Source organism: Epinephelus lanceolatus, chromosome 9, assembly GCF_041903045.1.
Source record: "Epinephelus lanceolatus isolate andai-2023 chromosome 9, ASM4190304v1, whole genome shotgun sequence".
Classification (NCBI taxonomy): Eukaryota; Metazoa; Chordata; class Actinopteri; order Perciformes; family Serranidae; genus Epinephelus; species Epinephelus lanceolatus.
The window spans coordinates 2,506,971-2,531,869 of record NC_135742.1 but is presented as its reverse complement, the minus strand read 5'-3'; the positions used below and the strand labels follow the sequence as shown (position 1 = coordinate 2,531,869).

The window sequence follows — 24,899 nt, the reverse complement described above, 5'->3', positions numbered from 1 at the left end:
AGTCACACTGAAGTCGAGGACCCCAAAAATAATGCAGAACGTGAAAGTGACATCACTATGTCATCCGAAACCGAAGATATTGTTGAAAAAAAGAGATAATGTGACATCAGTTGTGTTAAAGTGGTTTGGATAACGTTACCTCAAAAGTGATGAGGAGCAGATGAAGCCAGTCTGCAAAATATGCCGGCGGTTGGTACCAACCATGTCGGGAAACACCACAAACCTTTTCAATCACCTGACACGGCACCATCCCAGTGACCACACAGAGAGTCTAACTATGTGGCCTCAAGTTGCCCCGACTCCACACACACAGCCTAGCAAGACCCCTTCATCTGCTGTTAGCGTCGCTAGCGGCAGCTAGCAAAACAACAGTGTATCCAGTCGTGTTTTGCAGCCATTACCCCATATGAGAAGCATTCAAAGCGGTAAGTTTATATACAGTGTTTCAATAAGTTAAAGCTTTTATTTGACATTATTTCTCGTTCTTTGAGTTTACATATGGCTAAAGGCGAAAAATCAACCGTAAATGGTGCTGTGTTACTGGTTATGACCTAAGGTGTATTTTAATAAAGCTGCCTTTGGTTTAATTTATTCTTTCAAGCTTTATTCCTTCTCATCTTATGTGAGTTCTGCTGTATATTTGTGCTCCATAGATTTAATTGCAAACTACAACTGTTTAGTAAGTTAAAGATGCGTTGCAGTGGCGATGAGGTCTTAAGGTTTTTTTGGAAGGTCTTTAAAAAAGTCTTAAAAAGTATTGAAATTAACCTCAGGATTCCTGCATATACCCTGTAAAAACATTTTGTTCTCAATATTGGAAAAGCATATTATTTAGTGTTTTATGTTATTAAACTTTTATTGTTAAGTTTCAATGAATCTCTTGTTTCTTCAAGCTCCAGTCAGGATGCTCCCCGAGCTGGCAGAATCAGCAAAAACTACATATCGTGATAAAAATCGAGATCGATCAATATGAAAAAATATATCGTGATAACATTTTTTGCCATATCGCCCAGCCCTATGCAAAAGTGTGTTTTCAGTCTGCATCCAGAAACTACACTCATCCTCTGCCTGATCTGCTGTCATACGGATTCATTGTCCTCATACAGAAGGCGTGCACACTGTATGATGGGTAAAAAAGCAGCCCTTCTCACAGTGGACGTGTTTCCAGTGTTTAGACTTCATACAGGAGGAGAGACAGATTCATGTCACTGTGTGACGCTGAATAAGGACCAACTCACCAACTTTAACGTCGCCTTTAGAAAATCTCTTGTTTCAGCTCAGATATTTCTTGATAGTTTGAGTGTGAAAGGTGTCGACTCTCAGAATTTTATGTCGTCTCTTGGCTCAAGAGACAGCAGACAAAATTAGACCAAAAAAAGACAACTTTTTTCTTGTGAATAAAATGGAGCATTTAGAGCCGGAAGTTTTTCCAAGGAGTTTGTGGAGATGGAAACCAGAACTGAATGGAGAGTTAATGCAGGAGTGATGTCTGAATAAACAAGTGTTTGCTAACAGTAAGTGGGAAGACTGCACATATAATAATTCCAGGGAAAGATGCCTTTAATATCATCTATAACACTACCCAGGATGGATCTATACACATCATACAACTACAGATCATATAGATCTATTTGGAGCCTGGAACAAATGTGTCTGTTTTGCAGTGATGAAGAGGAATCAGTCAGGGTCATCTAATGTGATGTTGCTGTGCCAGTGTTGCCTCATTTTGGGAGAAAATCCAAAGATGGATAATGATCTACAATAATAAATATATAGTCAACTTACAAACACTGAAACGTCTGGGTGCAGACTATTTACTGGAGTTTACCAGCCTGTCGCTCATGTGGCATTTGAAGATAATTACAAGCACAGCTGTTCTTGACTTTCAATATCCCATAATCCACCACTAACATTTTCATCACGTCTCGTCTCATCGATGAATATTAAACATATCTTAATGTTTATTATCAAGATATATTTTTCGTTGTCTCGTTGTCGTCATGTAAAAAAGGTTGCGGACAAAAATTGTCATCAGAGTTTTCCTCAACAAAATGAACGCTGTTTAATATTTTCTTGTGTAGTTTTGTTGGACGATCTCTTCAGTAGTTACTGTTGCTCTGCTCGTCCATCAGGAAGCTCTGCAGTCAGAGGACATCCAGCTGTGATCCAGACGCCTCCACCTCTGCAGACTGCTGAAGTCCAGTCGACAGGAAGTTCGACACATGTTTTTCATCCCACTGCTCCACTTCAAAATAAACATTTTAGTCACTTTGATCCTGCCTTGGTTCTGACTGCTGATCTGTTTGTGTAGACTTGTGGATAATTGCTGTTCTGAGCATTTACAGACTGAAAAGTAACATTTATAACTTTTATTATTCAGTTGACTGTTTCCAGTTCATCGATGAACGTTTCAGTCTGTAAGGTATCAGAAATAATAAAGGATGGCCATCACGACTTCCAAGAGCTCAGTCGCACCTGCTCAATGGTCTTATTTTGTCCAAACACCAGCCCAAAACATTTAATTTAAAGTCTTTAAAAAAAGAAAACAGAATATTTGTCACATCTGAGACAGAATATTAATAAATTGCATAACAATTATTGGATGCCAAAACAGTTGTAGAATCATTTTATTTCATTCTAAACTATAAGTTGAAACTATCTGATGTATTACATGCATTTTAAAAGTTTTTGTCTGTTTGATCATTGGCAGACAGATCAGGGGCACACCAAACAAATAAAACCGATAAATTCCACAGTGTTTACAGGAAGTTGAGCCAAGCCGAGGTCAAAGGTCAGACTGCTCAGCCACATCGACCTGCTTACTTTGAACAGTCGCCACTGTTTAAAAATTGATGAGCCTCACAGAGCGCAGAGGCAGAGATCAGAGCAGACAGAAGATACCAGAGACATGATGGAGCTCAACTCCGCCTGACCCACAGCTGACGGGACTCTCATTGACTTCAAGCTCATCTGCGTCTCTGCAGGTAATCCACTCCGCACAGACGGACAGAAGGACGAGACTCTCTGAACTCATGCACTGCTCATTTGTGTCTTTAACAAAAGGGTTTTAGCTCAAATTCAGCCTTAAAATAGAAGTTTGTTTTCAGCTTTTTGAAATGAACATAAAGACACCGGATTTTTGTTTTAAGAGAAATCAGCAGTTATATTTAGTCACTCCCTCCTCGTTGTGTTTTGAGCACAGAGTTTGGATAAAAGGATCCTGTCATGAAGGATGAGAGTTTCATTCTTATTCATTTCATTCAAACAGCATCAGCTCTGACTGTGAGACACACTGAGTGACTCTGAGCAGGTGGAGCGGTCAGTGTGACTGCACTGTGCTGGAAATCACAGCAGAGTGTGTTTGTTGGTGGAACAGGAAGTTGATGCCATCCTGGAACAACCAGCTGACTCACACACACACACACACACACACACACACACACACACACACACACAGATGGAGTCATGAGGCTCTGATACATTTGTGGATTTTACCTTTTATTTCTGCAGAAAATCCACAAAATCAGCTGAGGTCAGATATTTAGTTTCTTAGAGTCACTCTGCTGTAAAAACAGACCGTCATCACGTCACAGGAAGTCTGCTACTGCAGCTGATAACTAACATTTCATAGCACTGTGTATTTAACATTTCATCTGAAATGAGGTCAGAACCTTGTGAAGAGCAGACGGATGACAGCAGGAAGGACAGGAAGTGAACAACTTCTAACGAACAGATGTCACGTCCCCAGATGATGACTTCCGTTAAGATAATTATCTATTGTATCACAGGTGTTCTGACATAATATGATTCAATTTGTAAACCATGCATTATCTGATTAAATGTGCACTTTTGCCTTATATTTCCAGAACAGAGATCTGAACTAAAAGTTTTTCCTTCCATTAGTTTAAATGAAATAAGATGGCTTAAGGCCCAGATCACACAGACGTGAGGTGCACTGCCACTGGACACTTGTTGCGCCTTTTTATTGTTGCCAGGCAACCACCCCACCACCTCCTTACCCTGACCTTCCTGTGTAATCAATCTAGTTTTTTTTTACTTTATTGATTTGTATGTATCCCCCAGTAATCAGTGTGTAGCTGCTGCCATGTTGAGGCAGAGGGTGCTGTCTGTAGCTCTGGTTGAGGGTGAGAGGCTGTCAGCAGATAAACAGAGATCTGTGTGGGTACATGAGACCCTAAAAAAGAGGCTGGATCATGGGGAGTACCACCAGTTGGTCCAGGAGCTTCTCCTCCATCATGGACGTTTACAGGCATATTTTAGGACGACTCAGGGGCAGTTTGACAACCTGCTGTCTATCGTCAGGCCTAGCATAACAAAATGAATACTAGCCACAGGGAGTCAGTTGGTCGTGCTGAACCAGTTTCTCCTCCTTTGTTTACCAACTGTAAACTTGTTGCTGTGACCACCACAGAAAGCCCACCTCTCAAATCATCCCACTGGACAATGGGTAAAAAGCGGAGATGATGTGAGGCGCTTTTCCGCTCTGAACTGAAGTTATTTCAAATCCAGAAGTCCAGAGCGCTCAGGCAAAAACACCAGGTGCCTAGAGAGCAGAAACAGAAAGCAAACAGTTTCATTCTATTAAAAACTGTTACAAAAATCCGCCTCCAGCTGCTAAAACACTTTCTGTGTGAACGGAGCCGTAGACTCCAGTTTCAGTTTTACTTCTCATTTTAACAAGTCATCAAAACATCCTTTTCTCATCTTCGGCACGTCGCTAAAGGCAGAGCTTTTTAGACCCAGACAGATGCAGCATACTCGCTTATGCTTTCATTGGTTGCTTTTTAAATATCTTATTGTCTTATCATTTTCTAGTCTTGCATAGCTTCATGTATAGTTGTTTGTGTTATCCTTCAAACTGTGTCTGTGTTATTCCAGTTTGCCATGTGAGGCACTTTGAGCTGCATGTTTGTATGAGAGGTGCTGTATAGATAAAGCTGAGTTGTTGTGGCAGCAAAAGAGCCCAAAATCTCAAACTTGAGTAATGCATGAAAAACAGCTTCCACCTGCAGTGTCTCCCCTTCATAAACAACACCTAAAGATGCTTTTCGTAACTTTGATTGTTGCTTATTTTGTCAAGAATATAAAATGTTAAATAGCAGAAAGACTTGATCCAGGTTTCAGTTGCTGTTTGATGCAGGAAGTTTGGATGTTGTTAATGTCTGATCTCTGATTCCTCAGCGTTACACAGAATACAAACCTGACAAAAACAGCCGTGTGAAGGCGTAACAGGAGCAGTTCTCTCTCTCCTTTGTGGACCTCCGATCAGCTGATCGGGCTAACTGACCGTCACTAACACTGTTTGTCTGGTTTCATACGTGCCCACGCAGAGAAGGGAATCCTGGGAAAATGACATTATGAGACAATGTGGATGTTCTCTCCTGTTTCAACAACAGGCCTCTATCACACAAACACAGAGTGTGTGTGTGTGTGTGTGTGTGTGTCCTGCACAGACACATGAAATTGTTCTGAATGTTGAATGAGGTCACTGAACTAAGGAAACCCTCTGTCCTCTCTCACTGACAGAAGCAATTCATCTCCACTCAGGTTGTTCCCGCGAGTAAAGAAAACATCCAGTGATCTGCAGGATCAACAAGAACAGGTTTATCATATTACACAGATGCCATGACCAAAGTGAGAGCTGTGCCTGCATACTTGGCACAAAGTCAAACACGATCTCAGTTGGTGTTGGCCTCAGCCGGGGTTCTCCCTTGCCAACGATTCTGTTTGTGATTTTCATGGACAGGATCTCAAGGTGCAGCCGGGGGTGAAGAGGGGTCCGGCTTGATGACCTCAGAATTGCATCTCTGCTTTTTGCACATGATCTGATTCTGTTGGCTCCATCACACCCTGACCTCCAGCATGACCTGAGGCGGTTTGCAGCCAAGTGTGAAGCGATCAGGATGAGAGTCAGCACCTCCAAATCTGAGGCCATGGTTCTCTGCTGGAAACTGGTGGATTGTTTCCTCTGGGTTGGGAGAGAGTTACTTCCCCACGTTCAAGGAGTTCAAGTATCTCAGGGTCTTGCTCATGAGCGTGAGATGGATCGGCGGTTTGGTGCAGCATCTGCAGTGATGTGGGCGCTGCACAGAACCGTCGTGGTGAAGAGGGAGCTGAGCAAGAAGGCAAAGCTTCCAATTTACTGGTCCCAACCCTCACCTATGGTCATGAGCTCTGGGTAGCGACTGAAAGAATGAGATCACAGATACAGGCGTCTGAAATGAGTTTCCTCTGTAGGGTGTCTGGGCTCAGCCTTAGAGATAGGGGGAGGAGTCAGACATCTGGAGGGAGCTCGGAGTAGAGCTGCTGCTCCTTCATGTTGAAAGGGGTCAGTTGAGGTGGTTCATCTGATCAGGATGTCTCTGTCTGTCAACTCACTATTGCTACCAGGAAATTTTCTTGATTTCGTTTAGAAGTATCCCGTCACTGTAAACAGGAACGCTGTGTGACACTGCTGTGACATCACCAGAGAGATCTACTGGATCCTCTCATCAGACACTAAAAAGGGAACATATGCACTTTGATAACTGACCACGGCTTGGTTGTGCAGGCTGCCATTCTTTAAAATCTTGGTCATGTAAATTAAAAAGTGACAGTTGCTTTTGAGGGCAGTTTGGCTGTTTAAAATGTTGGTTTGTGCAGGATGACCTGTGCAAGCCATGATTCTCTCCGACCAATCTCCACAAGGTGGTACCAAAAAAGCACCAGGTGCTGTCCACAACTTTTGCTAATGGAAAATCAAAAAAGAGCAAGCTGAGTCAGGCATTAGTGTGTGGTGGGCAGCAGACATACAGTGTGTGTGCAGAAGGTGACATCACTCGGACAGATGGGATTCACTGACTGCTCCTGACCTGAGGGCGAGAGTCAAAGGGTTTCTGGGTCACTGAAATCAAACATGGCTCCTGTTTCTCTTCTCCAGGTTACAGCTGAAGGACACTCTGCTCAGACGTCATGAAGCGTCCCAGATGCTGCATCAGTTATCAACAGCTGTTGAGCCTGATGCTCCTTCATGTCACGTCTGTCAGGTAGTTGAAAGTTTGCCTCGACCTTTAATGACAAGGTGTGTTGTTTGTCCACGCCCTGCAGAGCGACACAGGAGTGTGTCCTGGGTGCTTGGGCGCCGTCTCTTTGTCATTTTGGGACACTCTCTGAATGGACTGATGCTGTCGTCCCTCCTCTACCTCTGCTGGTTTACATCGTCTCCACCTGTGTCCACAGCCCTTTGTGATGTTTGATTGTTGCGGCCGGTGGGTGTGGTCAGTTTGACCCGTGACCACACCCGGCTGTGTTGTACTGCTCAGGGTGGAGAAGGACAGCTGAGAGGCAGCAGGACTGTTACTATGGGTGGAGATACTCTGTTTATGTTCTGTGTTTGAAGGCGGCAGAAGTCACATGACCGACTGCAGGATGAAGACGTGCAGGATGTGACCTCTTAACATGGCTGGTCTCCATGGAAACAGGTTTGTTTAAGTGCTCAGTGTGTTAAGGTGTATCCACTGTCATTATACCACCTATTAACACACACACACACACACACACACACACACACACACACACACACACACACACACACACACACACACACACACACCCACACTGTGTCATACAGGATGTGTGGGGAGTAAAGGAGTGTGTCTGCAGATCTGAGCAACAAGCCAGGAGAGGCTGTGGTTTTGTACAAACTACTCTGTCGTTGTTGATGCTGCAGCTCCACCTGCTGGCTGCCTGCAGGTGCAACACAACAAAAAGGATCTCAGAAGATTTGGTTGAAGCAAAGACAGCAGGCTCGTTCAGGATGAGACAGGCTGGCACAGTACTCAACACCGCCAATCGCCACACAGTGTTTAGATTTGTGTCTGACTTAATCTCGACTTGCTCTGACGTCATGCACAGGTGGGCAACAATAACCTCACAAGACTGAGGCGGCTGCAGCTTTTAAAGCCAGGCACTGCAGCTGCTGTCCACTGAGTGCAGGACCCAGGGCATGATGGGAAACACCTGACTGAAGAGCTGATTGGTTCTTAGTTTTGACGAACACCACATTTTGTAGAGAATCCTAATATCTGTGATACTCAACACTTTTCTGATCATTTTTGCTTTTTAATTTACACAATATTGTCATTTTTTTCCACTCCAGTTGACATTTACAACACTTTTTTTACAATTATTTTTAGTTTCACTGATATAAAAACAGTGTAAAAGACACACACATATCTCAGTGTCCAGTGGAGTGGGTGCTGGACCAAAGAAAAGTCTGGCAAAGTAAAAGACAAGCAGCTCCCTTTCAGAGTGATTTTAATGCAGAGTGACGTTTAGAGCCACACAGCTCTTCCTCAGACTTCTGATACATGACAGAAAGTTGCCATCTTTAATACCCAAAGTGCTCCCCGAGCCCGTCATGTGACATGCCACACCTGTAGCCCATATTCATAATAAAAGTAAACCAAGACAAAAATGTCAGAGTCAGCAGCAGAGTGCATTACAGTGTGAGCATTCAAACAGTCAGGCCACACATGGACATGAAGGTACATGAGCCTTAACTGGATAACTTTATTGACAGGACAGCTGTAGATGGACAGGAGAGGTGGGAGAGAAAGGGGAGCAGGACGCAGCAGGACCCGGGTGAACCAGAGGTCGCCCCATTTACAGCACACCTGTTGCTCTCTGTGAGGTTTCTTCTCGTCTTCTCAGTGAAAATGTTTTTAAGTCAGTTTCTCTCGTCTGAATCGAGGCTCTCAGAATAAACTGTTATATGTTGTGCACATTGTAAAACCTGTGAAGCACATGTGTGATTTTGACCATATAAACCAAACTGATGCATCAGAGGCTTTTCTCACAGCACACATTTTGACCTGCTGTAGGAACTCAGGTGTTACTGAACCTGCACTCTAAGCAGCTGAGTGGAATTAAGCAATCATTTTATTTTTTACACCTGCTGCTCCTGCTGATACATGGCAAGTGTCTGCTGTGAAAAAGCCTTCAGTGTCAGTAAACACTGCACAGGTGTGTTCTCCACCAGCAGAGGGAGACTTTGGCACACTCAACACCAGAGACTGTTCATTGATGAGTCCTGTCAGCACCAGCAGTGAGCTGCAAAACGTTAGTCGTAGTAAATTATAGTTTAAAAAATCTTAACACATTTTCTCTGATTTTCTCTCCTGATTAATTTTAAACTCTAAAACTCTGCTGGACTGAACATAAGCTCCACATTTACCAACCTGCAGAACTTTATCTACTGTGTACAGAATTTAAAATACAGTTTAAGATACCTTAACAACAATGTGCATATTTATTTAAGCTTAGACTCCAGATTTTGCCCGTTCAAGAAATAAGTTCAACTCTGAAAAGTTTCTTTTGCTTCATAAAAAAAAGACAAACTGGGATTCAAAAAGGAATTTATTCAAGTTCAACATGAGGCAAACACGGTGATAGTGCAAGCTTTGCTAAAACAGTGGTATAAATATATAAAATTATTTCATTTCACATTGCACAGTAAAACAGGTCAGAGCCTAAACACACACCACATACAAAACAAGGAAACATTGGGTTAAAATGTATTTTCCCTCTCAGACTCAGTCTAAACCATCATGGAAATATCTGTGAATAACCTTTATGATACATATTTTAATGGTTGCTTTTTTGGCTTGTTTGATTTGCAAGTCAAAGCATTTGTGGAAGAAGTTTTCCTTGTGCAGTTTTCAGCTGAGCCCAAGAATAAATTCATGATTGTGTTATGTGAAATGTGTCTGTGATCTGTTGATCGATCAGTTAAAACTATCTGATCAGGTTTCTGATTGAACGACTGGATCAGACAGAGGGACCGTCCCCGCCTCCTGCAGGGTGTCACAGATCAGCTGGAAGGCTCAAGAGTTAATTTAAGGTGCACGACGGCCTCAGACAGACACGTTTTTGCGCCTTCAGAGTGAACTCATCGATCCAGTTTTGGTTTTATTCCTCCACATTTTCAGATTTCTGTCTTTTCACCATAAAATGGATTCTAAATGGGATTTACTTTGTTGTGACGCAGTCCTGAAAAATGACATTTAAAAGAACAGAATCTATTCACCTTCACTGTGTCAGGCTGAAATCTACAGACGTGGTCGAATAAAACCAAAAACTACCTGCTTGTAGAGCTGTCTCTAGAGGTTAAAGGGATAGTCTGGATGTTTTGAAGTGGGGTTATATGACGTACTCATAGTCAGTGTACCTACAGTAGATGCTGTCTGCACGCCCCCAGTTTGGAGAAGCAGGCACCAGTATGGAAGCTTAGTAATGTACTGCTGTGGACGAGGGCAGTAGCACAACATATTTTAGCCACCTAGAAATATCAGTTAAAGTGTGCGGTATATTAGAATGTTTTCACCACTGTACCTTCATGTCAGACAGCTGCTTTTGTAAACAGCTTCAGTTCCTCATCTTTGCTCATGTCAAAGCCTCCAGACTCCATTACACTCCAGTGATTTAACACACTGGTCTACCCTCGTCATTCCAAAGTCATCAAGTACTGCCGCCTTGTCAGTGGTTTTAGCATCAGACACCAGACGCCAAAAGCCACCCTTCCTGGTGGTATAATACACCAGCAGGGAGCGTCAGTTTGTAACGCGGCCAGACGTAACGTTGCGCATTTATGATTCGCCACTGGATGGTGTCAGGTTGAAACGCTGCTGGTAAGGACGGATGGGAGGATATGAGGGGTTGTGGATGGATGTTCGCTTCCTGTGTTGTTGAAAAGCCAAACCATGATGTTTTTTTCTTAATCTAACCATGTGCATTTGGTGACATCCCGGCGCTGGTTGTGGCGTCCCGTAACCTCAACAGCAGATGCAGGAGGATACCTAGCGTGTAATGTGTAGACGTGAGAGGCCACTGACGAAGCGGAAACACGAGACAGCTCGGGATGAGGGATGCTGGTCTAACGCTGCTGTGATCAGTTAGTTTGTGCTGTTGTGAGACTTTGGTGAATCTAAACTATGCCTTTAAAAACACTGAAGTCACACATTAACACTAATAAAATAACCACTCAGCGGCAGAGTCTGGCTTTGACGAGAGCGATACAACGGCTTCAGTTCCTTGTTGGAAGTCGTTGTCTGACATTAAGGTAAAGTGGTGAAAATATCCTTAATATGGTGCACAGGTAATCACATAGATCTTTGTGTGTTTTTGTTTGTAGGTGGCTAGAATCCATTTTGCTGCCATATCCATCTGCAGCGGTACATTCCTTAGCTTCTGTGGTGGTACTCCAGCCTGCCTCTTTGAACTGGGGGCGTGCCGATGCCATCTACAGTGTGTGACAGAATAAGTGCCTCATAAAACCCCGCCTCTAAACATACAAACTATCCCTTTGGCAAATGTATTTTTGTAATGTGGGTGAACTAACCCTTTACACTCTCCATCTGTCTCGAGGTTCAGTTGTTCCAGCCACCGTCACGTATTAACATTTGTATGAAAATCCTCTGCTCTCTGCGTCAGACTAACAGGAACACGGGTCTATTTGCATGACTTCTGTTTAGAGAATTTGGTTATTAAGAGCGAGGAGCGGAGCTGCAGCTCCGACAGGAAACACACCGTCATGTCCACAAAAAGACAACAAACACACAGAAACATCAAACATGTAACATTCAGTCGCTGTGTTTTTAAAGTGCTCAAAGTATGAAGAAGAGGGAGCCACGTAGTGACAGGTTTGTGTCATGTTATTTTTTTATACATTATGTTTTATGTCCCAAAGTTTCAGCCCCTGGAATCAAATATTTGATGTTTGTTTAGGGCTGTTATTTGCAGCTGGAGCCACCAGAGACTTTGAGCTGTTGTACATGAGTTATAATAAACCTGCTGTCAGTCGATTGTTTTATTGTCTTATTACAAACTTATCTTGTCTGCTATCAAATGACCTTTAGATCAGCCATCTTGTATTGCCGGACGGCCCTTTGGCAACATGAAATTCACGACATTAAAAGTGATAAATGTGCACATTTTCCCAAAGCTTGAGGTGAGTGGAGCTTTTGGCAAAGCTTTAAGTGCTGTGAGAAGATTAACGTCCACGGCTTCTCAGTTTCCAGAGCTGTCACACATCTGCTGTTACCTGACCGACATTTTGTGACTCGTCTGGCTACAGCTCGCTGATCATTTAAAGCTTTTGGCAGAAGTGTGAAGCAGATTAAAGTCCACTGCTTCTCAGAGTCACAGACACCTTCCCACCTCAGCTGCTGACTTAGATTCAGACATCTGTGAGATTATTTGAAACTCTGGCACAAGTTCAACGTTATGAAGCAGATTAAAGTCCACTGCTCCTCACGTCCTCGGCTCAGGTGTGAGTCCTGATCTCTCTGTGACTTGATGGCTCAGTTTTCATCCTCTAACCTCAGCAGTGGGACAGATGTTGCTCATTAGCTGGACTCAGATTAAATTTTACTGTTCAATGAATTTTTTGTGCATTTTCCCTCCACAGAAATATAATCAAGAAAACAGGATGTGATGTAACGTGATGTCACTCACTGCCCTTGTCATTGAAGGTGAGGAGGAAGATGATGATGCCCGTCAGTAGCACCATCATCATCACCACGGACGTCAGGAGGAAGGCTCGGCACGCCGGCCGGCCCGTCAGTCTGAACAGAGCTCCGCCCATGCCGCTGGCCTCACTGGGACCCGTGACCGGCGGGCTGGGAAGCCCCACATCCAGAGAGCGGTTCACAGACCGAAGAGATGTCAGCGACCTCTGACCCCACCGCCGATGACCTTGAGATGAGCTGAACGAGAAACATTATTGATCAGATGAAACTGAATGTTAAGCCTTATTTATAAAATCCATCTTTTTATTTCTAAGATCGTTTTATTTATTTCAGAAGACATTTTCAAGTTTTATTTGCTCTGGCTGATGCGTCTGGCCAATCACAACAGTTCATCTAATGTGTGGCGGCTTTGACACGATGATGACAGAGGAGCGCCGCTGAAGCATTTTTGTAAACAACCAAGATGGCTGCCGCTGGTGTGGAACACTGACGTGAATCAGCCGTCGCAACAGTATTAAAATAACTGTACAGTGTATTTTCTCTTAAAGAACAAACAACAAAAGAAGTATTTCACTGCTGGAAAGATGGTCTTTTTTTTATAAAACTAGACATCTGTGCAGCAGAAAGATGCAAATACTAAATAAATAAATAAATAAATAAATAAATAAATAAATAAATAAATAAATAGATAGATAGGTACAATGTGACCTGAGACACCGAGGGACAGGGCTGTGATGTTTGCGTTTGCACAAGAGATAGAAAACCTACAACTACCAGAATGCACTGCGTCGCACTGGACCAGTAAACACTCCTGCTGTTTTTCTGATAACAATATCATATTTCAGTTAAACAGAAGGCTAAAACATGTTTCTGATACATCTGAGGAGAGAAACAAGCAGCACAGAAACATAACCTTAAACTACATTCAATCAGCTGCTGAGTTTTAGGTTTGATTGGATTTCGAGCTCAGTTTAAGAGACAGAAAAAGAAAAAGGGTTGGTCTTTCTCTTGAGCTGCTTCCATACTCTATTTAAAAATGCAGACATACAGCTTGGAGTTTGAGCAACAGCCTGGGAGCCAGTGAAATTCTGCTGGATGACTTGTTTTGCGTCATCCAGCGGGGTCTTGCTGGGCAGAGAGCAGGGAGATCTGGACACTGGTTAGAAGGAGGGGAATTTACCACACTTAATTTACACATTCCATCCACAGTGTTATGATACAAAGCTGGTGGAAAATAGGGTAAGTGTCCCTTAAAGGGGAAATCCGCAGATTTTCAACCATCTCTGTCTCATTGCAATGTGGGCAGTACATGCAAATCAAAAGCGCTCAACCTCCCTCGGTGCACCCAGCAGATCCCACCGGAGGACGAGTGGGAGGCTCCGGGTGCTGGCAACATGGAGGGGAACCAACCACTGTTCACCTGTGCACACTGCAGTGACACAGAGCAGGTTGAAAAATGTCAGATTCTCTCTTTAAAGCTTTTGTTGATGAGAAAGATGCGTTTGCCGTACTTCAGACAGGATTTGGTAAAAGTTTAATTTACCAACTGGCCCTGCTAGTTGCCAAAAAGTTGTCCAGAGGCATTTTGGTCTACAGCTGCTAAGAACACCCCTTGAAAATCAAAAATGACCTTTCAGGTTCCAGACTAACTTGATCTAGTGATGCCAGGGTAACTGTTTTGCAAAAGTCTTAAAATTTCTGCCTCTTTTAATCTTGCACTCCACCCCCATTTTGTAGCAAAAACACCTAAAATAACATACCCAAATTAAAATGATTGTAGCGTCTGAACCGCTCTGACTACATGCATGCATGAGGTCTTGCCACAAAGAAAACTCCCTGAAGTTTCTTGTGAAAGTGTCAGAAACACTCTAGGTGATACAGAGACAGAGTAATGGGCCTCTGAAGTCAGTATAAAATTGAAGATTTTGCCTAAAATAAAATAGAAAATGTTTTTCAGGATGAATAACTGTCTGTGGCTTCATCTGAGCAGGTAAATGACACTGTGGGGCTGTAGGCACACTATCAATGAACACTTGTTTCAAATTTGAAGAAGACTGCTCAAAGTATGACCATTCTACAGTGTTTTTTCCATGCAAAGATCCAGGCGGAGCTCCACATGACAAGAGCGGCCACTCGGCTTCAAAACAGTACTATCAGTGATCAAACAACACTCAGCCAGCTTCAAACATCGTACCTTATTGAAATCAGGTGTGATTATGATAGCTGATGTTGTTTATGACACAGAAACACCATAAAATATCACCAAATAAAGCCATATGAAACGTGAAAGTTATGATCAAGTGAGACTCTTACCTTTTATAAACCAGCTACGTGCCCGCTAACAGCTCCACATAAGATCGCGAGTAATCCTTTAACTTTTCCCCTCGAAAAACAGCATGACATGACTTGTCACCACTCATTGCGATTTTGGACTGTGTGTGTTTAGGCTGCTCTGGTGCAAAATACATAATAAATAAAAGAAAAACGATTTTATTTTTGAAAAGTCGAGAGCTTCCTGAATCCGGCAATACCAAACATCACATGGTTTGATGACGTAGTGTGCCTGGGAGATACCATTTAACAGAGGAGGGGAGGAGTTAGAGAGGTTAAACTCCAAAAGATAAACTGAGCATCAGTGTGAATCTGAGGAACTGATGAAATCACTGGAAGATTGTTTATTTTAAAAAAAGACTTCTTTCAATCACCTTTTTAATTTCTGTAACAACACCTATCCGGAGGCTTTTTAACTCCTAAACATCACTTGTTTTTATTCTTGTCCACAGACACCGTAAAAGGTGCACATCATAGTTGTTCGATATCACCCCCTCACTGTGGTGAATCTCGGACAGAAAAGACCTGACTGAGGGGAAGTTCCCCGACGGAACTGAACAAACAAACAGCTCTCTGAAGCGAGCAAGGCAATTAATATTTAGGTCAAAGTTTATTTACACAGTAAAATATATGATGATGATCAGCAAACAATGAGGATGTGAAAATGTGCCTGTCAGGTCCATGTTCAGTGGCTGCAGAGCCTTAGTTTGTCTTTTGGTGATAATATTTTAATAAAATGACATTCAGCTGCACTTGTTTTGTTACCCACATCCCCAAATATATTTAAGGAAGGGGACGTGACCGAAAAGAAAACCTTCATTAAATACTAAATTTAGTTTCAGTATTATGTAGAACAGTCCAAGAACCCTGAGCCTCAGAAAAGTTACTCACTCATTAATAAAAACAGAGAAGAATATGAATCATGTTTTAAAACTGTTGAAGAGCTAAGGGTGGTGATACCTTTTGACCTGCAGCTTCCCTTTGCTGCGCTGGAAGCGGATGCTGTAGACTCTCTGCATGGCGGCCGGCAGGTACGACAACATGTCTGAGTTCGTGGCCAGTTTGGGAAGGCCGAGGGTGGGCAGAGGCGTGAGGCCGCGGCACAGCGGGCACTGGATGGTGTTGGGCTCGGCTGACTTGACGTTGATGCGTGCCAGGCACTCCAGGCAGAAGGTGTGCTTGCACTGAAGCATCTTGGGACAGCGGAAGATGTTGTTGAACTGGCTGAAGCAGATGGAGCACTCCAGGTCTGGGCCGGTGTCCTCAGAGCACAGAGATGGGAGGGGAGACGGTTGGAGGTCTGGGGACGGGATGATGATGGAGACCTGGCAGGAGGGGGGAGTGGCGGGGGAAGGGGCCGGGGGAGGGGTGGATGAAGGGGCGGGGGGAGGGGCAGGTGAAGGGGCGGGGGGAGGGTAAGGGTTCAGTGTGTGAGCAGAGACAGCAGATGGACTTCGAGATGGAAATGAGATTGAAAACAGGCCGGAGTGAGGCCGGGGACTGAGGCTGGAGCCTGAATCTGAAGCTGGAAGCGGCGAAGAGGAGCGGTCTGACTTTGGCGATGGGACCAGGTTTTGACCTTCATCATGGTCTGATGAGGCCTGATGGTGAGGAGAGTTATAGCCAATGACTCTCAGAGAGCTCTGACCTGTCTGAATGACTGGAGGTGACGCTGCTGACAGAGGGGGATGATGGGAAATATCAGAAGGGTCAGAAGGTGAATGTGGTGTTGTGTCTCTGTAGGGATTCATGACGGATGGATGGAGGAGGGGTTAAGGTAGAGACAACGACGGTGGAGCTCCACGGAGGTGATCAGATGGAGGGAGCTGAGCCTTCAGCGGTCAGCAGGGAGACAGTCACATGGAGGATGAGGAGGAAATGATGAAGGTGCTCGTGGAGTAGCCTCAGTCTTCAAATCAACACTTAATCTGCAAATGAAACGACATCATCAACACTCTGCAACTCAACAGGATTTAATCTGCTTACAGAGTCAATTAAAAATAATACAAGGCCAAAAGTATGTGGACACCCCCGTCTGTTTTTTCTGAGTTGGTCTCAAACTCCTGCCTCCAATGAAGTTAAATTCTAACGCTGCAGCGTATCATGATCTTCTAAAACGTGGTACTGTTTAACACTCTGTCTCTTTCCTGTTTTAACATCACAAATGTCCCCGTGCACAAATCCAGCTCCATAAAACCAGCCCAGTCGCCAGAAGACAATGTTGCTGACTTCCTGCAAACCACAGATATGTTACATTTATACATTTCATACGTGTCACATCTATGTTCAGAAAGTGACATCGTGCTGATCACATGTATATGAGCTGAGTTTGTCATCAGGAGGTTTAGAGGATGGTGTGGGATCGAGGCCAGATGGCTGCCAAACCAACAAATAGGAGAGGTGTCAGCGGCATGTCCAGTGTGACTGTGGCACAAACATGCTCTTTTCTTAGTCGTAACCAAATGGACTGCACTTGGAAAGCGCTTTGTTAGTCCTCCGACCACCAAAATGCTTTTACACTACATGTGACGATCACCTGTTCACACACCGATGGCTGAGGCTACCGTACATGATGCCACCTGCTACTCACTCACACACTGATGGAACAGCCACCATTAGTGGACGCCGCCCTCTACCTCTGAGTCACAGCCGCCTCCAAATGTTTTTGTGCCTAACCTCAACCACGATGTTGTGATAACATAGTTTCGACATTTCTGTCACAAAATACTGCACAAATGTTCAAAATCGCTCGTTTAACTTTAATCTGGAGATTGGGTCAATAAGGAAATGGTTTGACTGGTCTGCACAGAGTCCTGACCTCAGCCCCATCCATGATAACAATACAGCATATACAGTCAGGTCCATAATTATTTGGACAATGATACAGTTGTTGTCATTTTGGCTCTGTACACCACCACAATGGGTTTTAAATGAAACAATGAATACCTGCTTAAAGTGCAGACTCTCAGCTTTCATTTAAGGCTTTCTTCAAAAATGTAGTATGAACCGTGTAGGAATTACAACCATTTCTTCACACAGTCCCCCGACTTTAAGGGCTCATAAGTATTTGGACAAACTAACATAATCATTAATTAAACAGTCAGTTTTAATACTTGGTTGCAAATCCTTTACAGTCAATGACTGCCTGAAGTGTTGGACACATAGGCATCACCAGATGCTGGGTTTCTTCCCTGGTGATGCTCTGCCAGCCCTTTACTGCAGCCGTCTGCACTTCCTGCTTGTGTTTTGGGTGTTTTGCCCTCAGTTTTGGCTTCAGCAAGAGAAACGCATGCTCAGTTGGATTCAGGTCAGATGATATGACTTGGCCATTGCAGAACATTCCACTTCTTTGCCTTAAAAATGTCTTTGGTTGCTTTTGCAATATGCTTCAGGTCAATGTCCATCTGCACTGTGAAGCATCGTCCAATGGGTTTTGAAGCATTTGGTTGAATCTGAGCAGATAATGGTGCCCCAAACACTTCAGCTTTCATCCTGCTGCTCTTGTCAGCAGTCACATCATCAATAAATACAAGAGAACCAGTTCCACTGGCAGCCATACATGGCCATGACATAACAGTACCTCCACCATGCTTCACTGATGAGGTGGTGTGCTTTGGATCATGAGCAGTTCCTTCCCTTCTCCCTTCTCTTGTCTTCCCATCATTCTGGTAGTTGATCTTTGTTTTATCTGTCCATAGTATGCTGTTCCACAACTGTACAGGCTTTTTAGATGGTTTTTGACAAACTCTAATCTGGCCTTCCATTTTTAAGGCTAACCAATGGTTTGCATCTTGTGATAAACCCTCTGTATTTATTCTAGTGAAGTCTTGTCTTGCTTACAAGAGCAGCAGGATGAAAGCTGAAGTGTTTGGGGCTACATTATCTGCTCAGATTCAACCAAATGCTTCAAAACTCATTGGACGATGCTTCACAGTGCAGTTGGACAATGACCTGAAGCATATTGCAAAAGCAACCAAAGACATTTTTAAAGGCAAAGAAGTGGAATGTTCTGCAATGGCCAAGTCATATCATCTGACCTGAATCCAACTGAGCATGTGTTTCTCTTGCTGAAGCCAAAACTGAGGGCAAAACACCCAAAACACAAGCAGGAAGTGCAGACGGCTGCAGTAAAGGGCTGGCAGAGCATCACCAGGGAAGAAACCCAGCATCTGATGATGCCTATGTGTCCAACACTTCAGGCAGTCATTGACTGTAAAGGATTTGCAACCAAGTATTAAAACTGACTGTTTAATTGATGATTATGTTAGTTTGTCCAAATACTTATGAACCCTTAAAGTTGGGGGACTGTGTGAAGAAATGGTTGTCATTCCGACAAAAAGCCTTAAATGAAAGCTGAGAGTCTGCACTTTAAGCAGGTATTCATTGTTTCATTTAAAATCCATTGTGGTGGTGTACAGAGCCAAAATGATGACAACTGTATCATTGTCCAAATAATTATGGACCTGACTGTATATCCAGCCAAGCTTAAGTCACTGACAACACATGGAAACTACATGTCATCGTACAGACTCTACAGGCCAACGGATTCAGGGGAAATTCCACTTACTGCACAATTAATTTATTTCTGTTCTTCTCTCAGCACTGAAAAGGAAAAACAACTCTGTGCTGCAAACATGTCAGAGGTTCAGACAAGTTAAATTCAACAGTGTTTCTGGTCAAACATCAAATTTCAATCTCAGCAGCCGTAGGTCTCATCTGTGTGCGTCTCACTGACTACACTCTGCAGACAGTGACATGTTGTGTGGAGAAAGTATCATGTGATTTTTTTGAAAGACTTGAAAAAAAATTTCTTATCCTTGATGTGTTACCAATCAACAGGATCTCACTCGCCATGAGTGACAGCCAGCAAAGCAACACTTGGACAGAGAGGCAAACTATTGTAAAGGTGCAGCTGGTTCCTTCCTTGTGTTTGCCTGTCGTGGTGTATCATGCAAGAATAACAGGAAGTTTTACCAAAAGAACTGTTGCAGCAAAATAAAATCAAACAAGTTCTGCATAAACCTTTAAAATCCTGTCAGACCACCATGGGCTCTGAGCTTTATGACCTCATGTAGTTCGTCTGTAAATCCATTCAAAAATTCTACTAGCTATCCCACAGACATCAGATTCATCAGCTGAATGTATGAAATTATGCACTTTACAGCCTTAAAAGAAACCTATTTGGTAATAAAGACAGACAGTACTTACCTCCACAGTTACCGGAGAGCTGCAGTCGTTTCTAACACGTCAGCTCTCTGTGCTAAACTGCAGTTTGTGTAAGTTCAGGTAAAACTGGACGCTGGTCTGAGTCAGAATGAGGAACTCTGCCCCACACAACATGATATGTGCTGCAGTCTAACTGGCTTCAACAGGACACAAGTTTGCATTGTCCGTTTTATTTGAAAAGGGAAATAAGATGCAAAACAAGCTGCCGGCCTCCAGCTGTGACGCTGACGAACACCCAGCAGGGATCACCTGCAGCTCCCAACACAGCAGAGACACAGAGGCATCATCTGTACTGAGATCTCTACCATCTGTCACACTGAGAGTCACCACTGACAATAAACTGATTATATTCCAGAATATAATCAGCAGATTAAATTCCAGAATATAATCAGCAGATTAATCGAGAATAATAAAACAGTTTTGTTTATAAAGCCCAATATCACAAATCACAATTTGCCTCAGGCTTTACTGCATACGACATCCCTCTGTCCTTTGGACACATGCAGCTGAATTCTGTGTATTTTAAGGGCTTCATAGACGACTATCAGTTCCTTACTATCAGTTCCTTACATCACACTGGACACCAAGAAGCAGATCAGAGCTGTGTAATCAAGCTGTGCAGATTGGGCATTAAGTAGAAAGTATTTTGCTTCTGTACCAAAATCTTTGCTCTTATGATGTTTGAGCATGCACAGAATTATTTGTGCTTCCTGCTCTGCTACTACACACAAGCAGAATTCATGTGCACGTTTCTAATTGGCTGCACAGAGCCTGCACACCTGGAGACTTACAGCCACTTCCTGGAACACCTCGAACAGGAGACACCACACATGATACTAGAAGAGTAGTGTTTCATAAAGGTGAGTATTCAGCATGCTGATGGCTGCACATAAAGCTCCTGTGTGTGTGTGTGTGTGTGTGTGTGTGTGTGTGTGTGTGTGTGTGTGTGTGTGTGTGTGTGTGTGTGTGTGGTGTTCAGTCCTGCATCCTCATGTAAATCACATCGTACCAGCTGATCGGTCAGTTCCTTCTTTCCTCGTCATGTTAGGGCAAAACAACCATTTATATTAAATATTCAGTGACCAGTTTAAACCCTGAAAATACAAATAAAGTAAGTGACACTTATCCTAAACTCACACTGTACATAAGGCTTGACTGAGATGACTAAATTATAACATCATGACGGCTCCCTACAGGACCAGCTCTTAACAGGAATACTTGTTCATTTTCAGTGCAGGAACTACTTAACTGTGTGGAATTACAAAGAAAAACCTCTCACCAAACTCCATCTGAAAATCTCGCAATTTAAAATCTATAACCTTACTAGAAAAGTACCTCATAAAATTGTTTTCAGAGACAAAAATTAATATCAGTGCGAAGAGCGTCTAAATTCGGCACACATGCGAAATGCATTCTGGTTAAACTGTGTTATTTTGCGGGATACACCAGGATGGGCAACAGCAAGGAGGAAGCCACCCAGCGTGTGTGTACCTTGCCAAAATATCGCCTACCGTCGCCAGTAAGCGTTGCTTTGTTGGTAGTCATTACGCCGAATTTACCTTAGCATCCCCTTGATTTGTGAAATCTCAAAAATAAGCACTTTTACTTTGTGTGTGCCTCTGCACATCAACGGCAAACTAAACTGTACGATTCATAAATGAAGTTTGGCGCGCAAGCAGAGACCTCTGCTCTTACCGTTTACAACCACCGGTGACTGCTGTCCCGTCACCCCACACTGCATCATCATCAGGCCGGCTTATTACACACACACTGACCCTCCTGGAGGTTTGTGGCTGTGTCTCGGCCTCAGCGTGTGTCTGTCTGTCCACACTGTCTCACTCCGTGTCTGATGAGTCAAATCACCTGTTGGCCGCGCGCCTTCCTGTCCGCACCTGAGGTTAACACACCTGAAGGAAGTGATGCTGATTAACGGACCTGAAGCCATTTTACACCAACACTCTGTGGATTCTCCTCCAATAATTAAGCTATCACTCTGAGTTACACTTGTGTTAATAAATGTTCCAGTCATTAAACAAATGTGTGAAAATATGTTTTGCTTTAACTGTTGCCTATTGATGAACAAAACGCCCTAAATGTAAAAGAGTGAACTGCCACACTGACAAGTATTAAATGTTCACAGTGAACTAGTAACCTCAGCAGTTAGGAGCAAAAACCACAAAAAGGAGACAGTAGTCTACAGATGAGAAAATCAGACACTTCATCTTTTCTCATCATATAGTTTTATTGGAATTCAGCATTGAAGAATTATTGTAGTATAGCCGACAGTCCACCCATGGACACTTCAGTTATTCAACAGCTGACCAAACAGCTGGTTGTAAAACGACAGAGAACAAATCACTCATGGACCAAAACTATTGTGTTAAGAGGGAGAAAGTCACTTAGTCATCATATGAGCAGTGACGTGACAGAACTTCTGTTGCTTTCCAATTAAATATAATGTCACTACAATTCAGGAAGAGAAAACAAATCCAAACTGCGATGTTTAAATATTGGACTACAACATAACGTTCAATATCAGTTAGAAACTTTGGGTACAAGCCTGTTTAATAACAAAACCAAAATGGCAAAGATCACAAAGTGCCCTCCAAACATTTCTTTTATTTTTAGGAGCAATGCTGAAAACAGTGTAACTCTTTACTTAGCTGAATTGGTATCACTAGTTATAGAATTTAATTACCAGTAGAAGCCACTGAGCTGTTGTTCCTTTTCACAAATAGAAAAGAGCACCTGTCTCTCCTTCATTTCTTCTTCAGGCAGAATAAACACAGTTGTGTTGTCATACACATGTAGCCTTGTGCGTCTTCTGTCTAGTCTTCTGCACGGTGCAAAATAAATCATATTGCCATTATTTTGACATTGATTTGCAAGTGTGATATAAGCTGCAATTTTCAAGAGTGGTCATTTTTGCTGTACATGAATATGATTTGTAGACTGGAACATCTCTTTAGCTCCACAATGCTTCATTTATAATGGTGTGTTGTGACACATTTTACCTTATCAAAAAATTGAAGTTCCTGAAATTGTATAGTGCACTTGGCCATGTTGCAATTTGGAAAATTTTTGATTAATTGTGCAATCCTGCTGGAGTCAAACATTGAGCACTGAGACACTAATTTCCAAAGACTGTACGTCATTTATTTATCACTTGGTACAAAACCATCTGCTGAATAAGTCAGTGTGAGTCCCTGTGCAAACACCATGTGAAATGAAACATCCATTGTACCTGTGAACTACACATTCTTATCATTATTATTATTGTTTAAAATACGTAATTTTTTTCTTTATTATTTTGGTGAAAGGAAAATTAAAACAGAATGCTGTGATGCTACATTAATGCAGAATTATTTAACAATCCACTGACCCCTCGCTAAGTTTTGATCACTGTTATAATCATTACAAAGCAAAAGCAGCATGTGTGTACATTCAGTAGGCTCTATCTTCAGTAGCTAGCTAGCTAACCCTACACTTTACAGGGTTTGATTTTGGTTTTAGAACAGGGAAGAAACATATATCTTTTTCCAACCTCTCCAGGTAACGAGTATCATTAACACACGACGTGCTCCAGGCACAACATTTAGCTCCAAATCCACAAACCAGCCTGAAAATGAAGGAAATCTGAAACGACTGCATTAGAGGCAATGGAGCACAGCTGTGTTGTTGTTGGACCCTCGTCAGAGCTGGTTGTTGCGATGCTATGGTTGGCCAGTCTGCATTTGAGGGGAGGGAATTAGCAAAGAGTCAGTTGGACTGGTTACACAAACTTTAGTGTGCACTGGGTTGCTGTGTCATTGAGATAAATGTAGTATCTGAACAGCATAACTTTATCTTACTATATAATGACGAAAACTGTGTGTGTGTGTGTTCCATGTTTTTCTCCTCACTGACTTGGTCAATCCATGTGAAATTTGGCACAGTGGTAGAGGGTCATGGGAGGATGCCAATGAAGCAATATTACATCAATTGGCCAAAGGGGGGCGCTATAGCAACCCATTGAAATGTCAAACTTTGAATGGGCATATCTCATGCCCCGTATGTCGTAGAGACATGAAACTTTGCACAGAGATGCCTCTCCTCATGAGGAACACATTTACCTCAAGAACCCATAACTTCCGCTTATATAGATTTTCCGCCATTTTGAATGTTTTGAAAAACACTTCAAATGGATCTCTTCCTAGGAAGTTTGAGCGATCTGCATGAAACTGGGTGAACATAATCTAGGGACCAATATCTAAAGTTCCCTCTTGGCAAAAGTTGGAAAACTTACTAAAACTGAGCTTCTATAAGGCAATGAATATTGCGGAGGGCGTGGCTCATCACATAAAGGTGTATAACATCTCAAGGGTTTCACCCATCACCACGCAACTTTGTAGGCATATGACCACACATAATCTGAGGGGACCCCTCCATTATTGACCCCATCAAACAAAATGGGGGCGCTAGAGAGCTCATTTCTTATCTAGGCCTAACCACCATATGGATTTTTACTAAACTTGGTAGATATGTAGAACAGGACGCCTCAAGGTGACTGGAGAAATTTAAATCTAATTGGCAACTGGGTGGCGCTATAACAACAGAAAAATGCTTCAAAATGGCTAAAATGCGACCGATCGCTGTGGCTCCCCCTGTGGACCAATGTTGGTGTTGTTTCTAATGTTTGGTATGACTAAGTCATGGTATGGTATGCTGTACATAATCACGGAAACTGTCAGTGTGTCATTCTGTCAGTCAGTCATTCTGTCTGTCCCACGTTTTTCTACTCACTGACGTGGTCAATCTATGTGAAACTGCACATAG

At 42.9% G+C, this 24,899-nt stretch overlaps 1 protein-coding gene across 2 annotated transcripts; it reads right to left on the bottom strand.

Annotated features, from left to right (window-relative positions):
• Nucleotides 1-9,396: 9,396 nt before the first annotated feature.
• Nucleotides 9,397-24,162, bottom strand: LOC117252285 (uncharacterized). Of its 2 annotated transcripts, none has more exons than XM_033619059.2 (3): nt 21,780-24,162; nt 15,819-16,786; nt 9,397-12,764 (listed from the first exon to the last, which is right to left on the bottom strand). In XM_033619059.2, the coding sequence occupies exons 2-3, from the start codon at nt 16,607-16,609 to the stop codon at nt 12,506-12,508; spliced, it is 1,050 nt and encodes a 349-aa protein (XP_033474950.2). In that variant the 5' UTR covers nt 16,610-16,786; nt 21,780-24,162; the 3' UTR covers nt 9,397-12,505. The 2 variants fall into 2 exon arrangements, with proteins under 2 accessions (XP_033474950.2, XP_078027282.1); XM_078171156.1 differs by lacking the exon at nt 21,780-24,162 and adding an exon at nt 20,067-20,205.
• Between the last annotated feature and the right edge of the window lie 737 nt (nt 24,163-24,899).